Below are 25026 nucleotides of genomic sequence, written 5' to 3'. Positions count from 1 at the left end.
AACAACTGAAAGATATTTCAATGGTATATGGTTATTGAATAATTTTCTACCTGTACCACAGCACATCCGTCAGCGAATCGGGCTAATTTTCCAGAAGAGATTTCTAGTTTTCTGAAGAAAGGAAATTAAAGAAAAGTTTCATTATGTGAAAATTTATATTTCTCTTAGATCTGTGTGGCAAGGGGCTGCATTATTCAGCTGACAGGCAAACACACCCTGCAAATGCCTGTAGGTGCTTTCATACTTTCATAATGCTGTAGGTAGAAGGTATGAAAAAAGGCACCCCACACATGTTTAGAAAAACTTTCACTTTACTATAAAACTGAAGCTGGTCAGCTGTGAGGGAAGAGTCTCTCTGCACAAGTTTTGCTCATATTTATATACATATATATCCTGCAGATATAAAAAATGAAATAAACATTACCAGCTCATGTTAACAACAAAGAAAAGTGCTTGCGACCTTTGAACACATGTCTTTTCATCAATCTTGTTTGGATGCCTATTTATATGTTTTAAGTCAGGACTGATGGTTTTTACCGCACCTGCTCAGAAGTGACAGCAGTGTGGACTTTAGTGGAAATATGATAAGGATTTGTGACATTAGGATTTAAGGGTATAAGACTTAAGGGTTTTTTTTCTTTTCTCTCTTTATTAGATTGGAGTATAGATAATTTTTTAGATGGTTGATGGGAGGATAAGGTTTAAATGGATTAAGATAAATAAGTGAGTAAACAGTGAAAGATGGAAAGAATTTGCTGATTTAATTAATAATTGGAATACAAAAAGGGAGGTGGGAGGAGGTGGAGGAAATAAGTTACAGAAGGATGGAATTTTGAAAAATGGAAGTGTTTTCTTTTTTAAATGTCTTTGTTTTTTGCTTTTTTCTTGTTGGTGGGGTGGGGGGGAAGGTCTTCTATGTATTCTTTTTTTATTTTTTTATTTTATTCCATTGTACTTTGTCTTTTTCAATTTTTGTATTTGTGAAAAATGAAATAAATATTATTTTTTTAAAAAAAGAAGTGACAGAGCATGGGAACATGTTTCTGCTTCCACCTTTATTCTTTTTTAATTCATCTTTCCCCTCCCCACATTGCAAAGTGATCCCTGGGAGCGGATAACATGAAACGTGGCAAAAGAGCTATGCGGACAAACATTAAAACTGCACCAAACTCAAGGCTGCTCCTTCTCTGGAAAAGAAATGGAAAAGTATAGCGGTGTGGTGCAGCAGTAACAAAACCACAAGCACATTTGCAAAGATAAGCAGTGTCCGGTATGGTTTCAAATTGGACTGCATGTTGAGATTCGTTTGGACTAGGTCACCCTCTTGCCAACAAAGGTCCATATAGTTAAAGTTATGGTTTTCCCAGTAGTGATGTATGGAAGTGAGAGCTGGACCATAAAGAAGGCTGATTGCCGAAGAATTGATGCTTTTGAATTATGGTGCTGGAGGAGACTCTTGAGAGTCCCATGGACTGCAAGATCAAACCAATCCATTTTTAAGGAAATCAGCCCTGAGTGCTCACTGGAAGGACAGATCGTGAAGCTGAGGCTCCAATACTTTGGCCACCTCATGAGAAGAGAAGACTCCCTGGAAAAGACCCTGATGTTGGGAAAGATGGAGGGCACAAGGAGAAGGGGACGACAGAGGACAAGATGGTTGGACAGTGTTGTCGAAGCTACCAGCATGAGTTTGACCAAACTGCGGGAGGTAGTGGAGGGCAGGAGTGCTCTGGTTCATGGGGTCACGAAGAGTCGGACACGACTAAATAACAACATAAGATCAAATGCTAAAAACAAATGGAATGAAAATATGAAGGAAATAATACTATGTTAAAATAAACTAGAAAAGGAGGTTGAGGGAAGTCTGAGGGGGGAGGGGAAACTCTTGAAGTAGTGAATTATTTGTTATGATACAACACTGGAAAATTGGAAAATTAATAAAAACGATTACAAAAATAAATAAATTCCCAACTGCAGGCAGACTGTTACAACCCATCTTATCTTCAAAGGAGGCCTCTTCCAACCCTGCCATTCTGTGATTCTTCACTATGCAAGGCGGTGAGGGCAAAGACACTCTGCACGTGGCCAGAGGCAACATCAAACACCCCCAGGAGTCAGGCGCGGCTTTGGGAACGGATTCCAAGGCTGAACCTTGGTAGCTTTTAAGCCCTGGAGGAAAGGAAGAGGATCACACACCGGTTTTTATGCGCAGGCGAACCAGTCACCTTTGCTTCCCTACCCCTTACCTGCCCCCCACGTCCACAGACACCGCTTTGGGGCCTCCAGCAGAGCTCCACAGGCCTCGAGCCCGAGCCAGCCGCGCCAGGCGGAGGCAGCCCGGACCCCTCAGCCAGGGCCCCATGGCGCCGCTACCCCGGCAAGCGCTCGCCCTCCGCCTCAGCCACGAAAGGCAGACTGCGCTGGCGGCCGCCATGACACCACAGTCGCCCGGCGAAGCGCGACCTCCGACCCCGCACTGACTTAGCACTAAGGCGCAAGCTGATTGGCTCCCCGCGACAAAACCGCCGGCAAAGGGGCGGAGCGAAGGGGCGGACCAATGAGAACGGAGCGGTGCCGAGGTTCGATTTCGATTCCCCGAAAGCGAGGGAGCAGCCGGCGGTAGTGCGCACGCGCCGGAACTCGCCCCTCAGTGGCCGGCCCGATGCCGCGGCTGGGCCAATAAGAGGAGACTTAGAACGCCGGCGGCCTTTTGTCGTTCTCTCCTGTTCCTGGCAAAGGGGCGCGGCGGAGTAGAGGTTCGATGCGCGTTCTTTCCCGCAAAGAATTGTGGGTGCTGTAGTTCTTTTTTGGTTTTGAATTACAAACTTTATTGAAACTTATTTTTTGTGTGTAAATCAGTCAGTGTTTCCCAAATTTGGGTTTCCAGCTGTTTTTGGACTACAATTCCCATCACCCCGATCACTGGCCCTGCTAGTTGTAGTTCAGAAACAGTTGGGCACCCAAGTTTGGGAAATGCTGGAGTTATCTAGTTCTGCATCTCTAAACTGTGCTGGCATCCATCTGTGTGGGGAGACAATGGAGGCTTGTGCCTTTGGGGGTGAGGTCAAGCTACTGGACAGTTGCAGCGCCTGCTGTGGCTGTAGAGACCAATGTGGGAGAGACACGTTTTAATACTAAGAATAGTAATTATTATTTATACTCTGCCCATCTGGCTAGGTTTCCCCAGCTACTCTGGGTGGCTTCCAGCAGAATATAAAAATATATCTATTCTTTTGCAGCTGGGACATATGAAGGTGCCCAGTTGTGCTGCTGTAGATGCACCATGGAGTTTCTTCAGTATACCTGAAGGAGTGTTTCCACTCCCATCGTTTTGCCCGGACGCTGAGGTCCAGCGCTGAGGGCCTTCTGATGGTTCCCTCATTGCGAGAAGCAAAGCTACAGGGAACCAGGCAGAGGGCCTTCTTGGTAGTGGCGCCAGCTCTGTGGAACACCCTCCCATCAGATGTCAAAGAGATAAACAACTACCTGACATTCAGAAGACATCTGAAGGCAGCCCTGGTCAGGGAAGTTTTTAATGCGTGACATTTTAGTGTACAGCGGTACCTCAGGTTAAGTACTTAATTCGGTCCAGCGGTCCGTACTTAACCTGAAACTGTTCTTAACCTGAAGCACCACTTTAGCTAATGGGGCCTCCAGCTGCTGCCACGCCGCTGGAGCCCGATTTCTGTTCTCATCCTGAAGCAAAGTTCTTAACCTGAAGCACTATTTCTGGGTTAGTGGAGTGTGTAACCTGAAGCATATGTAACCTGAAGCGTATGTAACCTGAGGTACCACTGTACTTTTGGTCTTTGTTGGAAGCCGCCCAGAGTGGCTGGGGAAACCCAGCCAGATGGGCGGGGTACAAATAATAAATTATTATTCTTCTTCTCTCTGCAGTCCTCCTAGTGGTCATTTCTCCTATGGTCACTGCTATGGATACACGACTGCATACCTCCAAGCTCTGAGGATGCAATGAAGGATTTCCCTGGATTTAGACTGCTCCATATGGGAAGAAAGACTTCAACTGCATTTGAGCTTTGGGCCTCCTGATACCTCTCTAGCCTGCTAAATATACACACAATTAGGGCCAGCCTAATATATTTTGGTGCCTGGGGGAAAACGCAACATGGAGCCTCCCCCTGCCTCCCTGCCAGGGAAGAAGGGGTGAGTAAAGATCTACATCAGGAACAAAGAGGGGATAAAGATCCACATTGGGATCTGCTGCCTCTGCGGATCTTGCCTCCCAAGGCTGGACACAGACACAAAGGTTTGTGGAGCAGAGAAGGGATGTAGCGAAATCCAGGCAGCACAGATATCTCAATGGAGTTTGTGCCACTAAGCGGTGTCCAAACTTTTTTCAAAGATGGCCAGATTTGATGAAGTGAAGGGCCGTGAGGGCCGACCAAAGTTTATGACCTTTTTTTAGGGTTTTACCCCAGACCAAAGTTGTTGTGCTTTTTAAAAGATTAAAGTTGTTGAGCCTTTTTATTTTTTATTTTTAATAATATTTATTCCTTTTTGAACAATTTACACACTATAAAACCAAATAAAAACAGAGGAAAAAAACAATACAATATAAAGACACTACATAACACTAGACACATTAAACTAACAAAACCAAACAAAAACAATTTAAAACACTCAAACAATTTCAATATCTTATCTTTCATTCACTTATTTCACCTCCCTTTTTGTATTCCACTTCTGTCAAATGTTTGACAGAAGGCTCATCTGTTGTTGAGCCTTTTTAAGGGTTGAAGTTGTTGAGGTTTTTAAAAGATTTTTACCCCAGGAAATAAACTGCACAGAAGCCAGATTACTGGTGGGCCGGATTAGGCCCCCAAAACGGACTTTGGACATGCCTGCGTGACTAAGGGTTCACTTGGCTTTCTAAACGAAGCCTTCCAACTACAGTGGTACCTCAGGTTACATACATTTCAGGTTACAGACTCCGCTAACCCAGAAATATTACCTCGGGTTAAGAACTTTGCTTCAGGGTCAGAACAGAAATCACGCGGCGGCAGCGGCAGGCCCCATTAGCTAAAGTGGTGCTTCAGGTTAAGAACAGTTTCAGGTTAAGAACAGACCTCCAGAACGAATTAAGTTCTTAACCCGAGGTACCGCTGTACTTGTTCAGACTTAATAAACCGATATCTGCATATAAGCAGAGTCATTATCTTTTCTTTGAAGATGCAAAACAACACATGCAACGGTTGCTATTTAGGTGTGGCAAAGACACTTTGTGTTGTTCCATATATAATGCGGCTCTGTGTCTTGTTGGCACAGCCCTATTGCTTGCGGTGAAGCACATTGTTGAAACTCCTGCCCATTGAACAGGGGAGTTGATAAGGAGGTCTGGTTCAACAAAGCCATTCCCCCCACCCCCCGCAAATATCACACTTTTGTGGTTAGGAATGTGCACCGGAATGTGTGGGATAAGCACTTGCTTTGACACGTCATCTAACATCCCTGCAAACAAATCAGAATTAGTGCTTATTAAATAGCCAACATCATCTAATCTCTCTGCAAGCAATTCAGGAAACAGGTCACCGAGAACCACCCAGTGTTGATTTTTAGAAATTAGTAAAACCAACCAAAGAACTGGGGTAACACCACTAAGGCAAAAAAGGACAGGGAAGAACTTTGTTTCTTCAAGTCATTTCAAGGGGAAATATTGTTCAAGAGCAAATGTACAAATAATGTAGTATAACGTAAATAGCATAGCTAAAAGAAGGGTAATTAGTACAAAACTGAGTGACATTTATTATCATAAGCTCATGTTAAGCTGTTGAAAGTTATCAAGCTCCTTTATATGACGTAAACTCTGGAAATTTAAAAGATAATATATTATTTTATTTGTTTATAACAATAATTATAGGCAGCTGCCTCATATACGAAATTTGCACGTACAGTCATACCTTGGGAGTCAAACATAATCTGTTCCGGAAGTACATTCGACTTCCAAAACGTTCAGAAACCAAAGCGCGGCTTCCGATTGGCTGCAGGACATTTGGCTCCCGAAAACTGTTCAAAAACTGGAACACTCACTTCTGGGTTTCAATTGTTTGGGAGCCGATTTGTTTGGGAGCCAAGGCGTTCAAGATCCAACGTATGACTGTACAACAAAATATCATATACTTTAAAAACAACAAAAATAATAATGACTGGCGCATCTTGGGAAAAAAACCAGCAACAACTGAAGAGACCTGTCAACATGAAAGGGGCACATGAAACTTAAAATCAAGGATGCCTGTTGAACCTTTGTTAGAAGCATATTCCTCAGCATGGGATTGGTGACACTAAATGTCCAACTTCAATTGAAGCTACAGAGCTACAGTAATCAGCTGAAAAACTCGCAACCCTAAAAGAAGAGACAGACTTAATAGCTCTGAGCATTATATACCAACTTTATGGTGTACTATGGAAAGCAAAAATGTTTTTAATTATGCTTGTGTGTGTTTAAGGTATGATACATTATGGGCAAGTCTTATTATCATTTTTAAAAGGATATTAATTATTCCATGAAGTGTAAAGTTATATAGCTCTCTTGCTGGAGACCAGAGATGATTGTTCATTCATGCTCAGACAGCAGAATAATGTGAGCTCAAAGCAACAATTGTGCCAGTATTGGACTTCACACATGATTAAATTAGGACTAGCTGATGTGCATTATAGAGTTGCACGCAACTTCAGTCCCGAAACAGCGATAGACTCAATGGGTGTCTGGCTTACTGAGGTGTGGTTACCTTAGACTGAAGGTCAATGGCTGTGGTATCTTTTAGGATATGTGGCTTTATTTACACATATATACAGCCTGAGACATCACTTTGCCAACAAAGCTATGGTTTCCCCAGTAGTGATATATGGAAGTGAGAGCTGGACCATAGAGAAGGCTGATCGCTGAAGAATTGATGCTTTTGAATTCAGGTGCTGGAGGAGACTCTTGAGAGTCCCATGGACTGCAAGAAGATCAAACCTCTCCATTCTGAAGGAACTCAGCCCTGAGTGCTCACTGGAAGGACAGATCGTGAAGCTGAGGCTCCAATACTTTGGCCACCTCATGAGAAGAGAAGAGTCCCTGGAAAAGCCCCTGATGTTGGGAAAGATGGAGGGCACAAGGAGAAGGGGACGACAGGACGAGATGGTTGGACAGTGTTCTCAAAGCTACCAGCATGAGTTTGACCAAACTGCGGGAGGCAGTGGAAGACAGGAGTGCCTGGCATGCTCTGGTCCATGGAGTCACGAAGAGTCGGACACGACTAAACAACTAAACAACAACAGCCTGAGCATAGGATGGAGGGCTCACAGTATTAACACTTTCAACAGACCTCACTTCCCCATTAAGTTTCCCAGGGAATCCCAGCACAGAGCAATGCAAGCCTCTGTGTATCTAGCTTCCAACATAATCCAAAACACCCTCTCTCTCTCTCTCTCTCTCTCTCTCTCTCTCTCTCTCTCTCACACACACACACACACACACACAAAAGCCCCCTTGGCCTATTGTTCTCCAGCCTAGGATGATATGGCATCATACCAGGCAAGGTGGGGAAAGGTCTCCCCCCATTTCTATCTATGGCAACAGAGCTTACTCTTTTAAGATGCAAATGGCGGGAACTTAGCTGAGCAGCTCAGGCCATTCTGCAAGCTTCCTCCTATGGATTCTAGCCTTCCAATATACAGGTTTAGGAGGAATCTGTGGTATCTTCCTGACACCCCCCCCCCCCAACTTACAAAACTAACTTCACTTGCTATCTGGAGCTAGTCTGAAATAACTATCTCTATAACAATGGCTAATCAAATCAGTCTCTTAAACTTAAACCAAGAAAGAGTATTCTCTATAAGATTGAATATCAATATACATATCAAGACGTATAAAAAGGTAAAGGTACCCCTGCCCGTACGGGCCAGTCTTGACAGACTCTAGGGTTGTGTGCCCATCTCACTCAAAGAGGCCGGGGGCCAGCGCTGTCCGAAGACACTTCCGGGTCACGTGGCCAGCGTGACATCGCTGCTCTGGCAAGCCAGAGCCGCACACGGAAACGCCGTTTACCCCGGAAAACTAGTTTGGGAGTGTGCTACCTGCACGCCCCAGTTTAAGGGCCCCATTGGGGGTGAACGGCGGCCTTTTGATTACTTGGACTGCCAGGGCGAAACAGGTGCAAAACGCCAGCACCCTGCCGTCTACAACTTCATTGTCTACATCTTTATTAACATCTATCTGCAATTCTGCTAGCACCTCTCGGTATTATGAATATCATCGAACTTACCTTTTGTTGGTATCTTCATGAACTTATCCAAAAGACTGAGTTAAGTATTTGAAAAATCTATTGAAACCAGACATTATAAGTTCATTTTAGGCTGGGTAGTTTGCAAGTCTTTGTGGCTTTGTTTAATGTTTTGTATTTTTCTCAGGAGGTTGATAAAGTATGTATAATTATTGTTCTGTGTATATTAATCGCCAACGTGTTGCATGAGTCGCACTACTTCTATCAGCAGCACAGGTTGCATTTTTCTAGCATTATTACATATATTTTGCAAGCAATTGACAGAGCAGTGGTGTCATTTTTGGAGCATCACTTACGGAAGTCAGATTCGCTATGTATGTGTGTATATGTATATGTATAAAGGTAAAGTTAAAGGGACCCCTGACCATTAGGTCCAGTCGTGGCCGACTCTGGGGTTGTGGCGCTCATCTCGCTTTATTGGCCGAGGGAGGCGGCGTACAGCTTCTGGCTCATGTGGCGAACCAGAGCAGCGCATGGAAACGCTGTTTACCTTCCCGCCGGAGCGGTACCTATTTATCTACTTGCACTTTGTGCTTTCGAACTGCTAGGTTGGCAGGAGCTGGGACTGAGCAATGGGAGCTCACTCCGTCATGGGGATTTGAACCGCCGACCTTCTGATCGGCAAGTCCTAGGTTCTATGGTTTAACCCACAGTGCCACCCGCGTCCCATGTATATATGTGTGTATATATGAAAATATGAAAAAGTGTGCTGTGCTCCCCGCCAAATATTAACAGATGCAAAGCTGACATATTGAATAGTAACGGAGAACCTGTAGTCTTCCACAAGTTGCTGGACTACATTTCCCACCATCCCTGACCTCTTTGCCTGGTGGCTGGGGTTGATGGGAGTTGGAGTCTAACAACACCTGGAGGGCCACAGGTCCCTCATCCCTGGAAGAGTTTGGATTTGGATTTGATATGCCGCTTTATCACTACCTGAAGGAGTCTCAAAGCGGCTAACATTCTCCTTTCCCTTCCTCCCCCACCACAAACACTCTGTGAGGTGAGTGGGGCTGAGAGACTTCAGAGAAGTGTGACTGGCCCAAGGTCACCCAGCAGCTGCATGTGGAGGAGTGGAGACACGAACCCGGTTCCCAGATTACGAGTCTACTGCTCTTAACACTACACCACACTGGGTTGTTTCCTGTTCCTTCCTCCCAGTCTCTCTCTCTCTCCTTTTTGAACCATGTAACTGAGCAGACGTCTAAGGCTATAACCAAGAATACCTTGCCTGTGTTGTCTCTGCTGTTGCATAGAACAATGCATGAGTGAGATCTCTGACTATTGTAAGTAAAGCATTTCTGGGTTAGCGGAGTCTGTAACCTGAAGCGTATGTAACCCGAAGTACCACTGTACCCAAAGGAGTCTAAAAGCAGCTAACAATCTCCTTTTCCCTTCCTCCCCCACAACAAACACTCTGTGAGGTGAGTGGGACTGAGAGACTTCAGAGAAGTGTGACTAGCCCAAGGTCACCCAGCAGCTGCATGTGGAGGAGTGGGGAATCGAACCCAGTTCACCAGATTATGAGTCTATCACTCTTAACCACTACACCACACTGGAAGAGAGCGTAAGTGGAGTGACCTTCCATAGCAGTGAAAATGGGCAAACGCCGAATATTAACCTGACTGATGCATTCTGGGCTAAAGGACCATTCCAAGTCTGCTCTGCACCAGGGCAACAGGATGAAGGCACCACATTCTGCGATCATTTTGTGGAAGGTAATTTTGAGTCCAAGCTGGTAAGCATCTAGCATGCACTGGGTGAGTGACATTTGATGATCAATAATTCACTTTCTATTGATAGGGAAGCTGCTTTAATTGCTCTCTGGTTTATGGAAGATCGAAGAGGTCGTGTCAGTCTCATCTGCTGTGTTTTTTGGTTTAATTAGATCTAGCCTGGGGAGGGAAAAAATTATCTCTGCACATAGGTGGCCTCTCTGTTTATTAACTTCATTCAGCCGTCTTGTGCACTAATTGAGATCTCAAAAACACTGTATAAAAACAATGGCTGCTCCCAGACAATCTGTTTCTTGGGCATACATTCTGATTTGCCTGCACAAAGTTTATGGAGAGGTTAGACAGTGTTTGCTATTTACTGAGCATCCATTCTGATTTTTTTCTGGGAGAAATTATGTGACAGTGTATTAAGCAGCCATTATCCCACACTTTCCAGTGCGCTTCCTAGTCACTTTCCGTAGTGCAAAAAGCCCTATTTTGTTTTGGTGTGTGTGTAGGGAAAGCGGGATTGTTGTGCAAGAGCTTTAATTGCACAACCTGAATGTGCTGTTATGTCCTTGTCACTATTATTTAGAATCATAGAATCATAGAGTTGGAAGAGACCACAAGGGCCATCGAGTCCAACCCCCTGCCAAGCAGGAAACACCATCAGAGCACTCCTGACATATGGTTGTCAAGCCTCTGCTTAAAGACCTCCAAAGAAGGAGACTCCACCACACCCCTTGGCAGCAAATTCCACTGTCGAACAGCTCTTACTGTCAGGAAGTTCTTCCTAATGTTTAGGTGGAATCTTCTTTCTTGTAGTTTGGATCCATTGCTCCGTGTCCGCTTCTCTGGAGCAGCAGAAAACAACCTTTCTCCCTCCTCTATGTGACATCCTTTTATATATTTGAACATGGCTATCATATCACCCCTTAACCTCCTCTTCTCCAGGCTAAACATGCCCAGCTCCCTTAGCCGTTCCTCATAAGGCATTGTTTCCAGGCCTTTGGCCATTTTGGTTGCCCTCCTCTGGACACGTTCCAGTTTGTCAGTGTCCTTCTTGAACTGTGGTGCCCAGAACTGGACACAGTACTCCAGGTGAGGTCTGACCAGAGCAGAATACAGTGGCACTATTACTTCCCTTGATCTAGATGCTATACTCCTATTGATACAGCCCAGAATTGCATTGGCTTTTTTAGCTGCCACGTCACACTGTTGGCTCATGTCAAGTTTGTGGTCAACCAAAACTCCTAGATCCTTTTCACATGTACTGCTCTCAAGCCAGGTGTCACCCATCTTGTATTTATGCCTCTCATTTTTTTTTTGCCCAAGTGCAATACTTTACATTTCTCCCTGTTAAAATTCATCTTGTTTGTTTTTGCCCAGTTCTCTAATCTGTCAAGGTCCTTTTGAAGTGTGATCCTGTCCTCTGGGGTGTTAGCCACCCCTCCCAGTTTGGTGTCATCTGCAAATTTGAACAGGATGCCCTTGAGTCCATCATCCAAGTCGTTGATAAAGATGTTGAATAAGACCAGGTCCAAGACAGAACCCTGTGGCACCCCACTAGTCACTCTTCTCCAGGATGAAGAGGTGGGATTTAGTCTGGGAGTACCAAGTGTCTGAGTACAAGGACTGAATGCAGAAGGGTTGGATGAATGGAAGCCAGAAAACAATGAGTTAATGATGGTAGTAAGGATGTAAGGAGACATGGTCTCCTGATTCGCCCTGTATTTGTCACATGCAGCCCTGTTTCCGTTCCACTGCGGGTTGTATTCTTCAAATCCTGTGTTCATCTCACCACCTACTGTTGTGAAAATTCCTTAATTTACTTAATTACTTAAATAAGCTACTTAATTTATTACTTAATTATGTAATTTACATAAGTAATTGCGTAAATTATGTAGTCGTTATGTTATCCCACTTTATTCATTTGTCATAGTGGCTAGCAGCCATTGATGGCTTTGTCCCTCATGAATTTGTCAAACTTTTTAAAGCCATTTAAGTTGGTGACTGCTACTTCCCAGATCACTACTGGGAAAACCAGAGCTTTAACAATACGGACCTTTGTTGGCAAGGTGATGTCTCTGCTTTTTAAGATGCTGCCTAGGTTTGTCAAAAGCAAGAAGTACTGAAAACAAAAGGCTTTTAAATTGCACAAACTTTCTCTCTCTCTCGACAGATTCCTTTTCTCTACCATTAGGTGGCACCAATTAGCTGGTTAACCACATGCCCAACTTTTATTAAACTTTTTTGGTCCTCCACGTTCTTTTATGGAGGTGCAGTGACAATGGGCAATAATAATAATAATAATTTATTTTTATTATTAAATTATTAGAAGGCCCTCTGCCTGGTTCCCTGTAACTTGGCTTCTCGCAGTGAGGGAACCGCCAGAAGGCGGCAAAACCTTGTTTTATCATTACATCAAAAGTTGTTACAGCATATTCACAGTCATACCTCATGTTGCATCCCCTTCAAGTTACGTCTTTTCAAGTTGTGTCCTGTGGCAACCCAGAATTACTGTAACGGTTACTTACTCCGGGTTTCACCACTCGCGCATGCACAGAAGCACTAAATAGCGCCATGAGCTTGCGCAGACACGGTGCTTCTGGATGCCAATGCTTCAAGTTGCAGAGGTGCCTCCAGGATACCAGTTAGTCCTTGTATGCCCTGCGGAGGACCTTAAGGTCCACAAATGACAACACTTTGGAGGTCCCAAGTCGCAAGGTGGTTAGATTGGTCTCAACTAGGGCCAGGGCCTTTTCAGTACTGGCCCCGACTTGGTGGAACGCTCTGTCACAAGAGACCAGGGCCCTGCGGGACTTGACATCTTTCCGCAGGGCCTGCAAGACAGAGTTGTTCCGCCTGGCCTTTGGTTTGGACTCAGTCTGACCCTTATGTTTCCCTCCTCTTATGGTCTTGATTTATCGGCTACTTTTAAAATTCATTTTAAATTGCATTTTAACCTGTACAGTGGTACCTCGGGTTAAGAACTTAATTTGTTCCGGAGGGCCGTTCTTAACCTGAAACTGTTCTTAACCTGAAGCTGCCGCCGTGCTGCCGGAGCATGATTTCTGTTCTCATCCTGAAGCAAAGTTCTTAACCTGAGGTACTATTTCTGGGTTAGTGGAGTCTGTAACCTGAAGCGAATGTAACCTGAAGCATATGTAACCCGAGGTACCACTGTATATTAAATTGATTTTGTTTTGTTTTTGTTTCTTTCCCCCTATTATGTTTTTAATGTGATTTTATTTGTGTTAGTTACTTCCGCAACTCGAGGTTCCACTGTATATATATTTTTAAAAGCCTGCCCCCCCACCCCGAACAAATTTAGCTGCAAATGCCCTTCTGGAACAAGGATTCCCACATTCACGTTAGAAGAGCTTCCTGGATCAGGCTAATGGCCCATCTAGTCCATCTTGTTCTCACAGCGGCCACTCAGATACCTTTGGGAATCCCTAGCATTTTAAAAAGTAGAGACATCACCTTGCCAACAAAGGTCCGTATAGTAAAAGCTATGGTTTTCCCAGTAGTGATGTATGGAAGTGAGAGCTGGACCATAAAGAAGGCTGATCGCCGAAGAATTGACGCTTTTGAATTATGGTGCTGGAGGAGACTCTTGAGAGTCCCATGGACTGCAAGAAGATCAAACCTATCCATTCTGAAGGAAATCAGCCCTGAGTGCTCACTGGAAGGACAGATCCTGAAGCTGAGGCTCCAATACTTTGGCCACCTCATGAGAAGAGAAGACTCACTGGAAAAGACCCTGATGTTGGGAAAGATGGAGGGCACAAGGAGAAGGGGACGACAGAGGACGAGATGGTTAAGACAGTGTTCTCGAAGCTACAAACATGAATCTGACCAAACTGCGGGTGGCAGTGGAAGACAGGAGTCCCTGGCGTGCTCTGGTCCATGGGGTCACGAAGAGTCGGACACGACTGAACGACTAAACAACAACAACGCAGGATTTGAGCACAAGAACAACACTGTCCCCTCCTGTGGTTTCCAGCAACTGGTATTCAGAAGCATGGATGCCTATAACAGCAGAGGCAGCGCATAGCCATTGTGGCCAGAAGCCATGAATAGTCCTCTCCTCCATGAATTAACCTAACTCTCTAAAGCTAAAGCCAACTAACTCATTGTGTCAGCACATTGATTTCTACTTGTGCAATGGGACTTTCCCTCCTCTCCTCCTCTGTGTCCCCCCTAAAGTCATTCTGGGGGCTCCCACATCCCTCTGGGGCAAGTTTGGCAAAGGTGTGGGGTGCGCACAGGGAGAGAAAGCGTTGAGTCCTGTTGTGCATGTTATGTACTGAAGTTCTCACCCTGGGCCAGCAGGGGGCTACTGTACATAGTTTTCACTCAGGTCCACATATGCAAATAAGGAATGGAAAGTGACATTCAGTGATTGGATAGTTACAGAAAGTTGTTACTGTTGCGTTGTAGTGGAGCTCTATATAAGCAGGCTGGCTGAACCCTTCAGTTCAGTTCTGTTCTGGCCTGTGAATAAACAAGAGCTGTTTGAAGAATCGCTGTGTCGTCTGATATGTTCACCTACAACTTAACAGTGCAAGTGGTTTTTCTTGCGCAGAAAGTATGAGTTAGTTTGATACCACCCCAGATGACTTAAGCTTTTGTCCTCTGTTAAGTTGTGGGTGAACATATCAGATGATGCAGCGATTCTTCAAACAGCTCTTGTTTATTCACAGGCCAGAACTGAACTGAAGGGTTCAGCCAGCCTGCTTATATAGAGTTCCTGTACAATGTAACTGTTGCAACTTTCTAAAACTATCCAATCACTGAACATCACTTTTGATCCCTTATTTGCATAACTATCTACAGTATCCCCCTGCTGGCCCAGGGTGAGAACTTCAGTACATAACACCCTCCCTCTCTTGGGTAACAAGAGCCACGTTCCAGCCATCTGAGGTTAGGGGGAGATCTGGACTGAGTAAATGATTTCCCGCTAAATTTTAGCCACAACACCTGACGCCTTTACGCAGGAGATACTGCTCACCCGAACTGTTGCCAACCCCAAATCAATTGGGTGGCCCATTTTCTTCCTGGAACTGTTCAGCCCCACCCACATTGCCAAGAATATTTCTTTTCATCCTGTGTAAACCAAACTTCCAAGGAAAGAGAATTAGGAAAGAGAGCTTAAGGGTTTCCCTTTTCTCTCTGATTTATATGTTGCCACAGATAGCAGCAGCTGGAAAATGCAAGCCACCCAGAAGTTTTTAATTGGGGAGGGGTGGGAAGGTTAGTTTAGAAGGATTTTGAACCGAGGAAGAGTTTCAACAATCCAGAGATGTCATCTTGTATAAAGCTTTCAGATGCAGAAGGAGAATTCAAATTCTTTTGCCACATAGCTGTTCTATGACTAGGCTTGGCAGGTCGTGATTTTAACAGGGCTCAAAAAAGAAGATAACTTCCTTCTGAAGACAGCTTATATATTACTGTTTATTTTATTTATTTTTTTTCTTAACAAACAAAAACAGACAGTACACAAGAAAAGAACAAACAAGCCAGACATCAACAACCAAATAAGAAATACAACACGAGGAGCTTTCAGTGATAAAGTCAAAAGAAAGATGAAAAATCAGTAGCAAATGAACTGGGTTCAATTGTTGTTGTTGTTGTTTAGTCAGTTAGTCGTGTCCGACTCTTCGTGACCCCATGGACCAGAGCACGCCAGGCACCCCTGTCTTCCACTGCCTCCCGCAGTTTGGTCAAACTCACGCTGGTAGCTTCGAGAACACTGTCCAACCATCTCATCCTCTGTCGTCCCCTTCTCCTTGTGCCCTCAATCTTTCCTAACATCAGGGTCTTTTCCAGGGAGTCTTCTCTTCTCACGAGGTGGCCAAAATACTGGAGCCTCAGCTTCAGGATCTGTCCTTCTAGTGAGCACTCAGGGCTGATTTCCTTAAGAATGGAGAGGTTTGATCTTCTTGCAGTCCATGGGACTCTCAAGAGTCTCTTCCAGCACCCTAATTCAAAAGCATCCATTCTTCGGCGATCAGCCTTCTTTATGGTCCAGCTCTCACTACCATACATCACTACTGGGAAAACCATAGCTTTAACAATATGGACCTTCGTTGGCAAGGTGATGTCTCTGCTTTTTAAGAGGCTGTCTAGGTTTGTCATTGCTTTTCTCCCAAGAAGCAGGCATCTTTTAATTTCGTGGCTGCTGTCACGTGACTGCTGGGTTCAATTACAAAATTATAAATGGAGTATTAAAAATAGGGACATTCCAGGAACTAATCAGAAGCAAGGATGACTTTTATAATTCCAGGACTGGGACACTTGGAGGGTCTTTAAAAAGCAAACCAAACTGAATTTCTTTCTCATTCCCAATGGCGCATAGGGGATGTACCTTTCCCCACCTGATGATCTTCTGCTGCAACACCTACTCTGTGGGATTCTTGTGGATAGTAGGAGATGATATATTGATTAAATATTATCCTTCTTCACTCATGCCAGTGAGCTGGTAGCAAAGTACATTCCCCTGTATATTGCAGGAAGTTGGTAGATTTGTTAGAATCTCTTGAGTTAAGCTATCCAGTCTGGCTTGTCCAGATTGGATTGATCCTGGTAAATTCCCTTTGTTCCCTCTTAAAAAAAGAATAAAGACACTACAGTCTTTTCTTGAAAGTAATAAGAAGGTTACTTACATTCAGTTCACAGTAGGATCCTGAAGGCAGGCTTTAGCTTGTAGTTACAGAAGAGAGTGTGGGTTCGTCCTGTATGGGGATTGAGCCCATGTGCTGCTGGCTGAGGGCCAGCAGACAGCAAAAGCATCAAGATGGAATAAAGCGAAGGAGAAGGGAAGATGGCTGTGTGACCAGTCCTTGTATGGGGTCTCTCAGGGTCATTCCCATCTACCTGATCAGACGCAGGGGGAGGATGCTTCAGGCCAGGTGTGACAGGAAGTCCTCCTGGCTGGAGCAACATTCCCCTGTGTGTCCACTCTAGGCAAACAGGAAATGTAGTATTTGACTGCTTTTGTGATGTTACATCCCACATTCTCTACTTTTCTCATAGGCAGGGTTGCTAAGAACTGGGCAATACGGTAAGCCAAGCAGAACAAGAATCAACACTTTGAGTAGGCCCAACGCATGGCAGGCAGCAATCGTGGACGGCTTTGGAGCGTAGTGGTTGTGGAGCTTCTCTTGAATCGCGTCCCATGGCTCTGCCTGGACTGCTAGAGGCGCAACCAATGCTCGGGCTGTCGCAAACACTTCGGGGCCACAAAGGCTGAAGGAAGAGGCCCCGCTTCTGCTCTACAGACCCTCTTGTCAGCTCATTTGCTTGGAGGTGGCGCTGTGGGTTAAAGCCTCAGCTCCTAGGGCTTGCCAATCGAAAGGTCGGCGGTTCGAATCCCCGCGGCGGGGTGCGCTCCCGTTGTTCGGTCCCAGGGCCTGCCAACCTAGCAGTTCGAAAGCACCCCTGGGTGCAAGTAGATAAATAGGGACCGCTTACTAGCGGGAAGGTAAACGGCGTTTCCGTGTGTGGCTCTGGCTCGCCAGAGCAGCGTTGTCACACTGGCCACGTGACCCGGAAGTGTCTTCGGACAGCGCTGGCCCCCGGCCTCTTTGAGTGAGATGGGCGCACAACCCTAGAGTCTGTCAAGACTGGCCCGTACGGGCAGGGGTACCTTTACCTTTACCTAGCAGTCAAATTCTGAGTGCTCACTGGAAGGACAGATCCTGAAGCTGAGGAAATCAGCCCTGAGTACTCACTGGAAGGACAGATCCTGAAGCTGAGGCTCCAGTACTTTGGCCACCTCATGAGAAGAGAAGACTCACTGGAAAAAACCCTGATGTTGGGAAAGATGGAGGGCACAAGGAGAAGGGGACAACAGAGGACAAGATGGTTGGACAGTGTTCTCGAAGCTACCAGCATGAGTTTGACCAAACTGTGGGAGGCAGTGGAAGACAGGAGTGCCTGGCATGCTGTGGTCTATGGGGTCACGAAGAGTTGGACACGACTAAACAACAAAGCAGTCAAACCGAGTGAGGTAGGAGTCCCATGATTCAGAGGCTGGGGCAAACGGTGGTAGAGGCTCGAGTGAAGCCATGGTTCTGATGCCGACATGGAGGCGATGAATGGAACACAGTGCTCTAGCCAGAACGGTCAGCTCTGAATTGGTTCTGCTCTGTGATTTCGCTCAGTGTTTCAGCTCAGTGAATCAGCTCAGCTCAGAGGGTGGCCATGTCTGGCTGTGCTCTGATGTCCATCGATCCCATCCTTATCGCCAGTGTTAAGTTGTGGGTAGACATAGCAGACGACGCAGTGATTTCTCCAAAGCAGCTCTTTATTTGTAAGCTGGAACTGAACTGAACAGCAAACAGCTCAGCCGGCCTGCTTTTATAGGCAGCCGGCTGTCAACATTGTAGCAACAACAACCCAGGATTTCCCGCCTAAAGTAACTGACGTGGACCTGAGTGAAAACTATATACATGATACTCCTGGTTGCCAGGGTGAAAGCTTCAATACATAACACCATCTGTATCAGATTCCTGCTAAGTTCAGAACTTAAGGCTTTGGGGTAGCAGAACACTGAACTCTTCCGGTGCTAAGTCTAATCCTGTTAGTAAGTCCAACAGCGTAGGACGAAAAACCAAATGAAAACATCAGGATTGTTCCCATAACGTTTTTTTTCTCATCAGACTTGGAATAGAGGCATGGGAAAAGGTTTTAGCTTTTCAGTTCCAGGATAAACCCACCCGGAGCCGCCACTCAAGTAACTTGCCAAACACAAATGCCATTTAGAAGACCGGCTTGAGAGTTCATAAATTCTACCTGCCATGCAAAAATGCATGTGACTTCACTCTGCTGGGCGGGATTCTTGAGCCAGGATAAGAAAATGTTTTCTTTTTTGATATGTAAGTATGAAGCATGGCAACAGCAGCCACTGAAAATCAGCAAAATAGGCCAGAACCAAGCAAGGAAGAAAAATAAAGAAGGATAGGACGTACCCACACCTTTTAGGGCTGATTCCGCACTAATAATAATAATAATAATAATAATAATAATAATGTTGTTTAGTCGTTTAGTCGTGTCCGACCCCATGGACCAGAGCATGCCAGGCACTTCTGTCTTCCACTGCCTCCCGCAGTTTGGTCAAACTCATGCTGGTAGCTTCAAGAACACTGTCCAACCATCTCGTCCTCTGCCGTCCCCTTCTCCTTGTGCCCTCCATCTTTTCCAACATCAGGGTCTTTTCCAGGGAGTCTTCTCTTCTCATGAGGTGGTCAAAGTATTGGAGCCTCAGCTTCACGATCTGTCCTTCCAGTGAGCACTCAGGGCTGATTTCCTTCGGAATGGAGAGGTTTGATCTTCTTGCAGTCCACGGGACTCTCAAGAGTCTCCTCCAGCACCAGAATTCAAAAGCATCAATTCTTCGGCGATCAGCCTTCTTTATGGTCCAGCTCTCACTTCCATACATCACTAAATAATAATAATAATAGTCTTTTAAAAATCAAGTAGTTGTTTATCTGTTTGACATCTGATGGGAGGGCGTTCCACAGGGCGAGTGCCCTGGATGAAGGTCTGATGATCTGTTTGAAAGTGGATGGGAGATTATTGGATCAATAAACTGTCAGACAGAATGAGCTAATACGCTTCTCATGCTGCCTTATACTGAGGACTCAGCTACATTAGTCAAAAAACGTTTTGAATGTGTTAAAAACATGCAACACCAGATGGCGCCAGAGAGCAAAACAATTTCTACGTGATTTTTACGTAGCGGGTTTTTTTTGTTATAATGATTTAATTTCTGACTCATTTATAGCGTTATTTTTTCCTGTGTGTAAATCCACCCCGAGTCAGATCATCTAACTCAGTATTGTCTACACTGACTGGTAGTAACTCGCCAGGGTTTCAGACAGGGACATTCTCAGTCTTACCTGGAAATGTCAGCTCAGGATCTTCTGTATGCAAGAAAGATGCTCTCCCACTGGGCTATGGCGCACGAGAAAGACCTAAACACTGATGGTATGGACACCAGAATAAGGTACAGGACTGTGGGGTTGGGGCAGGTTAGATATTTATCAAATACTGTATTTTTCGTTCTATAGGACGCACTTTCCCCCCTCCAAAAATGAAGGGGAAATGTGTGTGCATCCTATGGAGCGAATGCAGGCTTTCGCTGAAGCCTGGAGAGCGAGAGGGGTCGGTGCGCACTGACCCCTCTCGCTCTCCAGGCTTCAGGAAGCTATCCACAAGGCTTCGGAGTGCGGCAGGAGTGCCCGCCGGGCTCCGAAGGCTTGCGGATAGCAGCCCGAAGCCCGGGGAGCACAGCGCTGCGCACCCCAGGCTTGCGGATAGCAGCCTGCAGCCCAAATCTGTTCTAGCTTCGGGATGGCTGCACAAAGCCTCCGCTGCCCTGAGGAGGCTTGAAAGGCTGTCCCTGAAGCCAAAACAGGGAGACGGGGCGCTGCGCAGCCTTCCCCCCACCGCCAGCCCTACAAGCTTGGGGGGCAGCGGCAAGGCTGCGCGCAGCCTTGGCGCTGTTCCCCGACCTGCTCTTGAACGCACCTTGAACGCACCTTGTTTTAGAGGGGCAGAGCAAGAAAAAAAATCTCCCCCCTGTTCTACCCCTCCTGTAGTCCGGTGCGTCCTATAGAGCGAACAATACGGTAATGCATGGTCCAGAGAAAATTTGAGAGAGAAGTTTAGAAATAGTAGAAATCAGGTTTCTCCCCCAGAAACCTATTCCCATTAACGTATTTGTTACAAGGGAGCTTTGTATGTTCCTATTCATTTTATGGAGTCACTGTTTATTTTATATTTAGAAAGGCATTTGAACTGATATACTTGCAGGAGAACATCTGAGAAGCTCAGCCTCAACGCGGTTGTGCAGCTTTTCGGATCTGCTTAATTTAGCAACCTTGAATAGCCCCCTTGTATTCCCACAACAGGAAAACACACACACTCCTAAAGCATTTGTAGGGTAGCAGCTCAGATTTACAAACTGTAAAGCTCCCCACAAATACTTTTGATAGCGACAAATCCTCCGGCTTTGGAAGACCACCCAGCCTTTGGGTATTGTGTGATATAAAATGACCTCCTGATTTTTCCATCAGCTCAAACAGAGGAGCCTGTTGTACATTCACATGATGTAATATGTACATATGGTAAAAACACTCATATGGCAACCTAGGGTGTAATAGGAGATACGTTGCTTGTTCTTTGAATTGCCATCATTAAGCAACTCGAAGAGAGAGAGAGAAACTACTTACTGCTCAGCTTTCCATTTAAACCTCGCTGCCTTAAAAGTGGACATTCAGAAAGCCAGAAATTAAATGTTAAGAGCTGCTTCATGCTGAAATCCAATGCATATCAAATTCCAGAGGGGTAGCCACATTCGCCTGTGGTAGCAAACAACATTAATGAACCCTTGTGGCACTTTAAAAGCTAACAAGACTAGTGTTGTGTGCAAGCCCATCTCCAGTAACGAAAGACTTACCTAGTGCCCAGTTTCCTTGGCATGAAGGTCAACAGAGACTGTGGAAAAACCAGAACATCCCATTTTTTTCTTGTGAGAGAACGGTGGCCATTTTGGATGCAATATCGTGTGATTTGGCACTGTGATCCCCTCCCCCAAAAGCACTTTTTTGAGGGCTGTGATATCACGCGGGCCCCCCAAACACGTGTTTCTGGGCACCGTGCCCCAAAAAGCACTTTTTTGGCGGGGTGGGGGGAATCATGGCATGAAATCACAGTTTTGAAAATGGCCGCTGTTCTCATGTGAGAAAAAATGGGAAGAAGGCATCCCGGAAGATTGTGTGCCAGATTTTGCCGCAAAGGTGTTGGAGGTCCGGGAATCAGCGTGTTTTTACATGAGTAGAATGTGTCCTTTTATTTAAAATGCGTCTCTGGGTTATTTGTGGGGCATAGGAATTCGTTCACCCCCCCCCCCAATATAGTCCGGCCCCCTACAAGGTTTGAGGGACAGTGGATCGGCCCCCTGCTGAAAAAGTTTGCTGACCCCTGTACTAAATGAAGCACAGTGTGGTTCTAATGAATAGAGATAAGTTTTCATCTCTTCCTCACAACACTGCGGCCGTCCGCAACAAAGCTGGATGATGGAAGATTCAGGGCAGGCAAAAAGAAGGGTGTTTTTATCGCAGTGTTATGTACTGAGCTGAATCCTAGAATAATAGAATCCAGAATGCAGCAGTCTGATTGGTCTGCAGAAGCCACCCAATCCAGCTCCAGGTGGAAGTGAGTCAGTGACCTGATTGGACTGCAGGAGCAGCCAATCAGGCTCCTGGATGAAGTGAATCAGCGACCTGATTGGCCTGCAGGAGCAGCCAATCAGGCTTCTGGAGGAGGTAAATCCGCAACCTGATTGGCCTACAGGAGCAGCCCGGAGTTCGCCAATCACACGGGGCCCATTGTGTAATTAATGTATATATAGCTAGAGGTTTTGGGGAACGTTTCATTTATTGCTACTGTGAGCTGAATAAAGAGCATGAAAATCACACTCGTCTCCGAGTATACTTCACACAGCGTGCTGTTAAATGGTGGACTCCTGCAAGATGTCATGATGGCCACCAAGATGGACGGCTTTAGAAGGGGTTAGGCAAATTCGGGGAGGGTAAAGCTATCAATGGCTGCTAGCCCCAAACTACTTTACTTACGAGACCACCTTACTTCACATGTGCCTAACTCGACTGCTTCAATCTGAGGAACGTAATGCTTTGCTGTACTCTTCCCCCAGCACCTGCTTAAAACATTTTTGTTTAGGCAAGCCTGCCCAGATATGTAGACTATCGACATGTGTTTTAAATCTGTTTTTAACTTATGATTTTAATTATTTTTTGAATGCTTTCAATAGCTGTTTTTAACTCTTCCGCTGCCAGCTTTATTGTCAATTGTTTTTGTAAACTGCTTGGAGGGTTGTTTTCTTCTTACAACCAAGCAGTCTATATTTGTGTGTGTGTGTATGTGGTGGTTTTATATTTTATAATATAGTGGTGTGAGAGGAAGGAGGAAATGGAATTCAGATTTTGAGCATTTTCAGCGGAGGAGAAAGAAGGAAAAAACGTTCCCCTGCAGATATTGCTGCAAAACGATTCCCATCGTATATGCCCTTTTAAAATGCATATAATTCAGAAGGCAATTGGGCCGGATCCGGCCCCTGGGCCTTAGTTTGTTTAGTACATTGCTATGTATCATTTTACACACCTCTGTCCTGTCCATCCCCCTTACTTGGCTTTTACCCCCTCAGAGACGTCCGCCCGTTGCCTTTCCTGGCCTTTCGTCCCAGGTGAGTTACCTGAGAGAAATTCCTATGAATTCCAGCTTTACACGCTACTGATGTTGGGGTGGGGTGGGGCCTGCTCTCTTCACAGCTGACAGCCCTTTAAAAATGTTTCCTTGGCCTGAGGAGAACATACAGACTTGCTTCGGCGCCCCGAGGCACAATTTTCAGCCACATCCATGGAGACCAAGATCTATGACAACATCAAAACAAATCAGTCTATCAGTGGAATGTAACACTACATACTGAACCCATATATCATTGGAGCCACTTCCAAGAATTTCACCACACCTGCAAAGGAAAATTTCGCAAGACAATATAGACATCCAACTGCGGCTGTGAGCAGGAATATAAAATCCAGCACATGTATAGCTGGCTTTTATATTTTAAAGTACCTTCCTTTACTCACTGCCCCCCATCTTTGACCATGCCCATTCCAATAAAGAAACATATTAGGATTATTTTAAATAATCATAATAATTTTCCAATTTTATCATCGAATATTCTGGCTGTTCTGGCAGAGCTTTTGGAGAAAAGAAGATGCATCAGGCTTGTTTTTTTTACTGTTGCATAGGAAATCCCTTAAAAATCCCTTAAAAAGCAGAGACATCACCTTGCCAACAAAGGTCCGTATAGTTAAAGGCATGGTTTTCCCAGTAGTGATGTATGGAAGTGAAAGCTGGACCATAAAGAAGGCTGGTCGCCGAAGAATTGATGCTTTTGAATTATGGTGTTGGAGGAGACTCTTGAGAGTCCCATGGACTGCAAGAAGATCAAACCTCTCCATTTGGAAGGAAATCAGCCCTGAGTGCTCACTGGAAGGACAGATCGTGAAGCTGAGGCTCCAATACTTTGGCCACCTCATGAGAAGAGAAGACTCCCTGGAAAAGAGCCTGGAAAGATTGAGGACACAAGGAGAAGGGGACGACAGAGGATGAGATGGTTGGACAGTGTTCTCAAAGCTACTAGCATGAGTCTGACCAAACTGCGGGAGACAGTGGAAGACAGGAGTGCCTGGCGTGCTCTGGTCCATGGGGTCACGAAGAGTCGGACCTGACTAAACGACTAAACAACAACAACAACAACATAGAAAATCCCAAGATAATTGTTTGTCGCTTGCATTATGGAGGGCAAACTGGGTAAACCACTTTAAAATCTTTGCATTAGGTTAATTCGCAGCACAACTGCATAACACACATGCTCGGTTTACAAGCCACTCAGTTGTCCCCAAACATCACACATTCAGTGTCTTTTTCAAGCCCTTAATATAGGAGCAACAGGGCCAGTCCAATACATTTGGGCACCTGAGGTGAACCACAAAATGGCAGCCAGGGAAGAAAGAGTTGAGTGAAGATCTACATTGGGAACCAGAAGCGGGGAATCAAATCAACCTAACGTGTCAGTTGAAGTGGAAATCCAAGAGCCCAAGAGATGCCAGAGGGCATAGGAGCCAACTCCTACGAGCCGAGGTCCCTTCAGCCCCCCAATACAATATTTGAGGTGGCACCCCCAAGTTGATGGGCACTGCCATTCCAATAGCGTGTGGGTGCCATGTCTTGTGATTGATTAGGCGGGACAGGGCTTACCTGGGTCCCCCCCCCAATATTTTATTCAAGTTGGCACCCCTGCCAGAGGGCAGTCCCTGCCATTTCCTCCTTAGGTGTGACAGGACACCAGCAGCGCCTCCTATCTGCCTATCTGCCACTGTAGAGGGGCCATGGCAGGGCAGCTGAGGAGGAGGCAGTGGGTAATGTAT

At 45.5% G+C, this 25026-nt stretch overlaps 2 protein-coding genes across 4 annotated transcripts in view; both read right to left on the bottom strand.

Moving 5' to 3' along the window:
- Positions 1–2484, bottom strand: part of PNPT1 (polyribonucleotide nucleotidyltransferase 1) — a 50243-nt gene extending 47759 nt beyond the window's left edge. The window contains exons 1-2 of one of the 3 annotated variants that reach the window (XR_014509248.1): positions 2247–2467; positions 51–111 (exon numbers count right to left, since the gene is read on the bottom strand). Coding sequence is in view for 2 of the 3 variants with exons in the window: in XM_083432587.1 (XP_083288713.1) it covers positions 51–111; positions 2247–2434 (249 nt within the window). In the remaining variant the exon portion in view is untranslated. Of the gene's footprint in view, positions 1–50; positions 112–2246 lie in introns of all 3 variants that reach the window. The other 2 variants (XM_083432587.1, XM_083432588.1) reach the window with 2 other exon arrangements.
- EFEMP1 (EGF containing fibulin extracellular matrix protein 1) overlaps positions 1–25026 on the bottom strand; it is a 116121-nt gene that overhangs the window by 11480 nt on the left and 79615 nt on the right. The window lies entirely within an intron of this gene.

This window comes from Podarcis tiliguerta (genome assembly GCF_965153285.1).
Source record: "Podarcis tiliguerta genome assembly, chromosome: 3".
Classification (NCBI taxonomy): Eukaryota; Metazoa; Chordata; class Lepidosauria; order Squamata; family Lacertidae; genus Podarcis; species Podarcis tiliguerta.
Note: the sequence above shows the minus strand (reverse complement) of the source record. Positions and strands in the feature narration are given on the sequence as shown.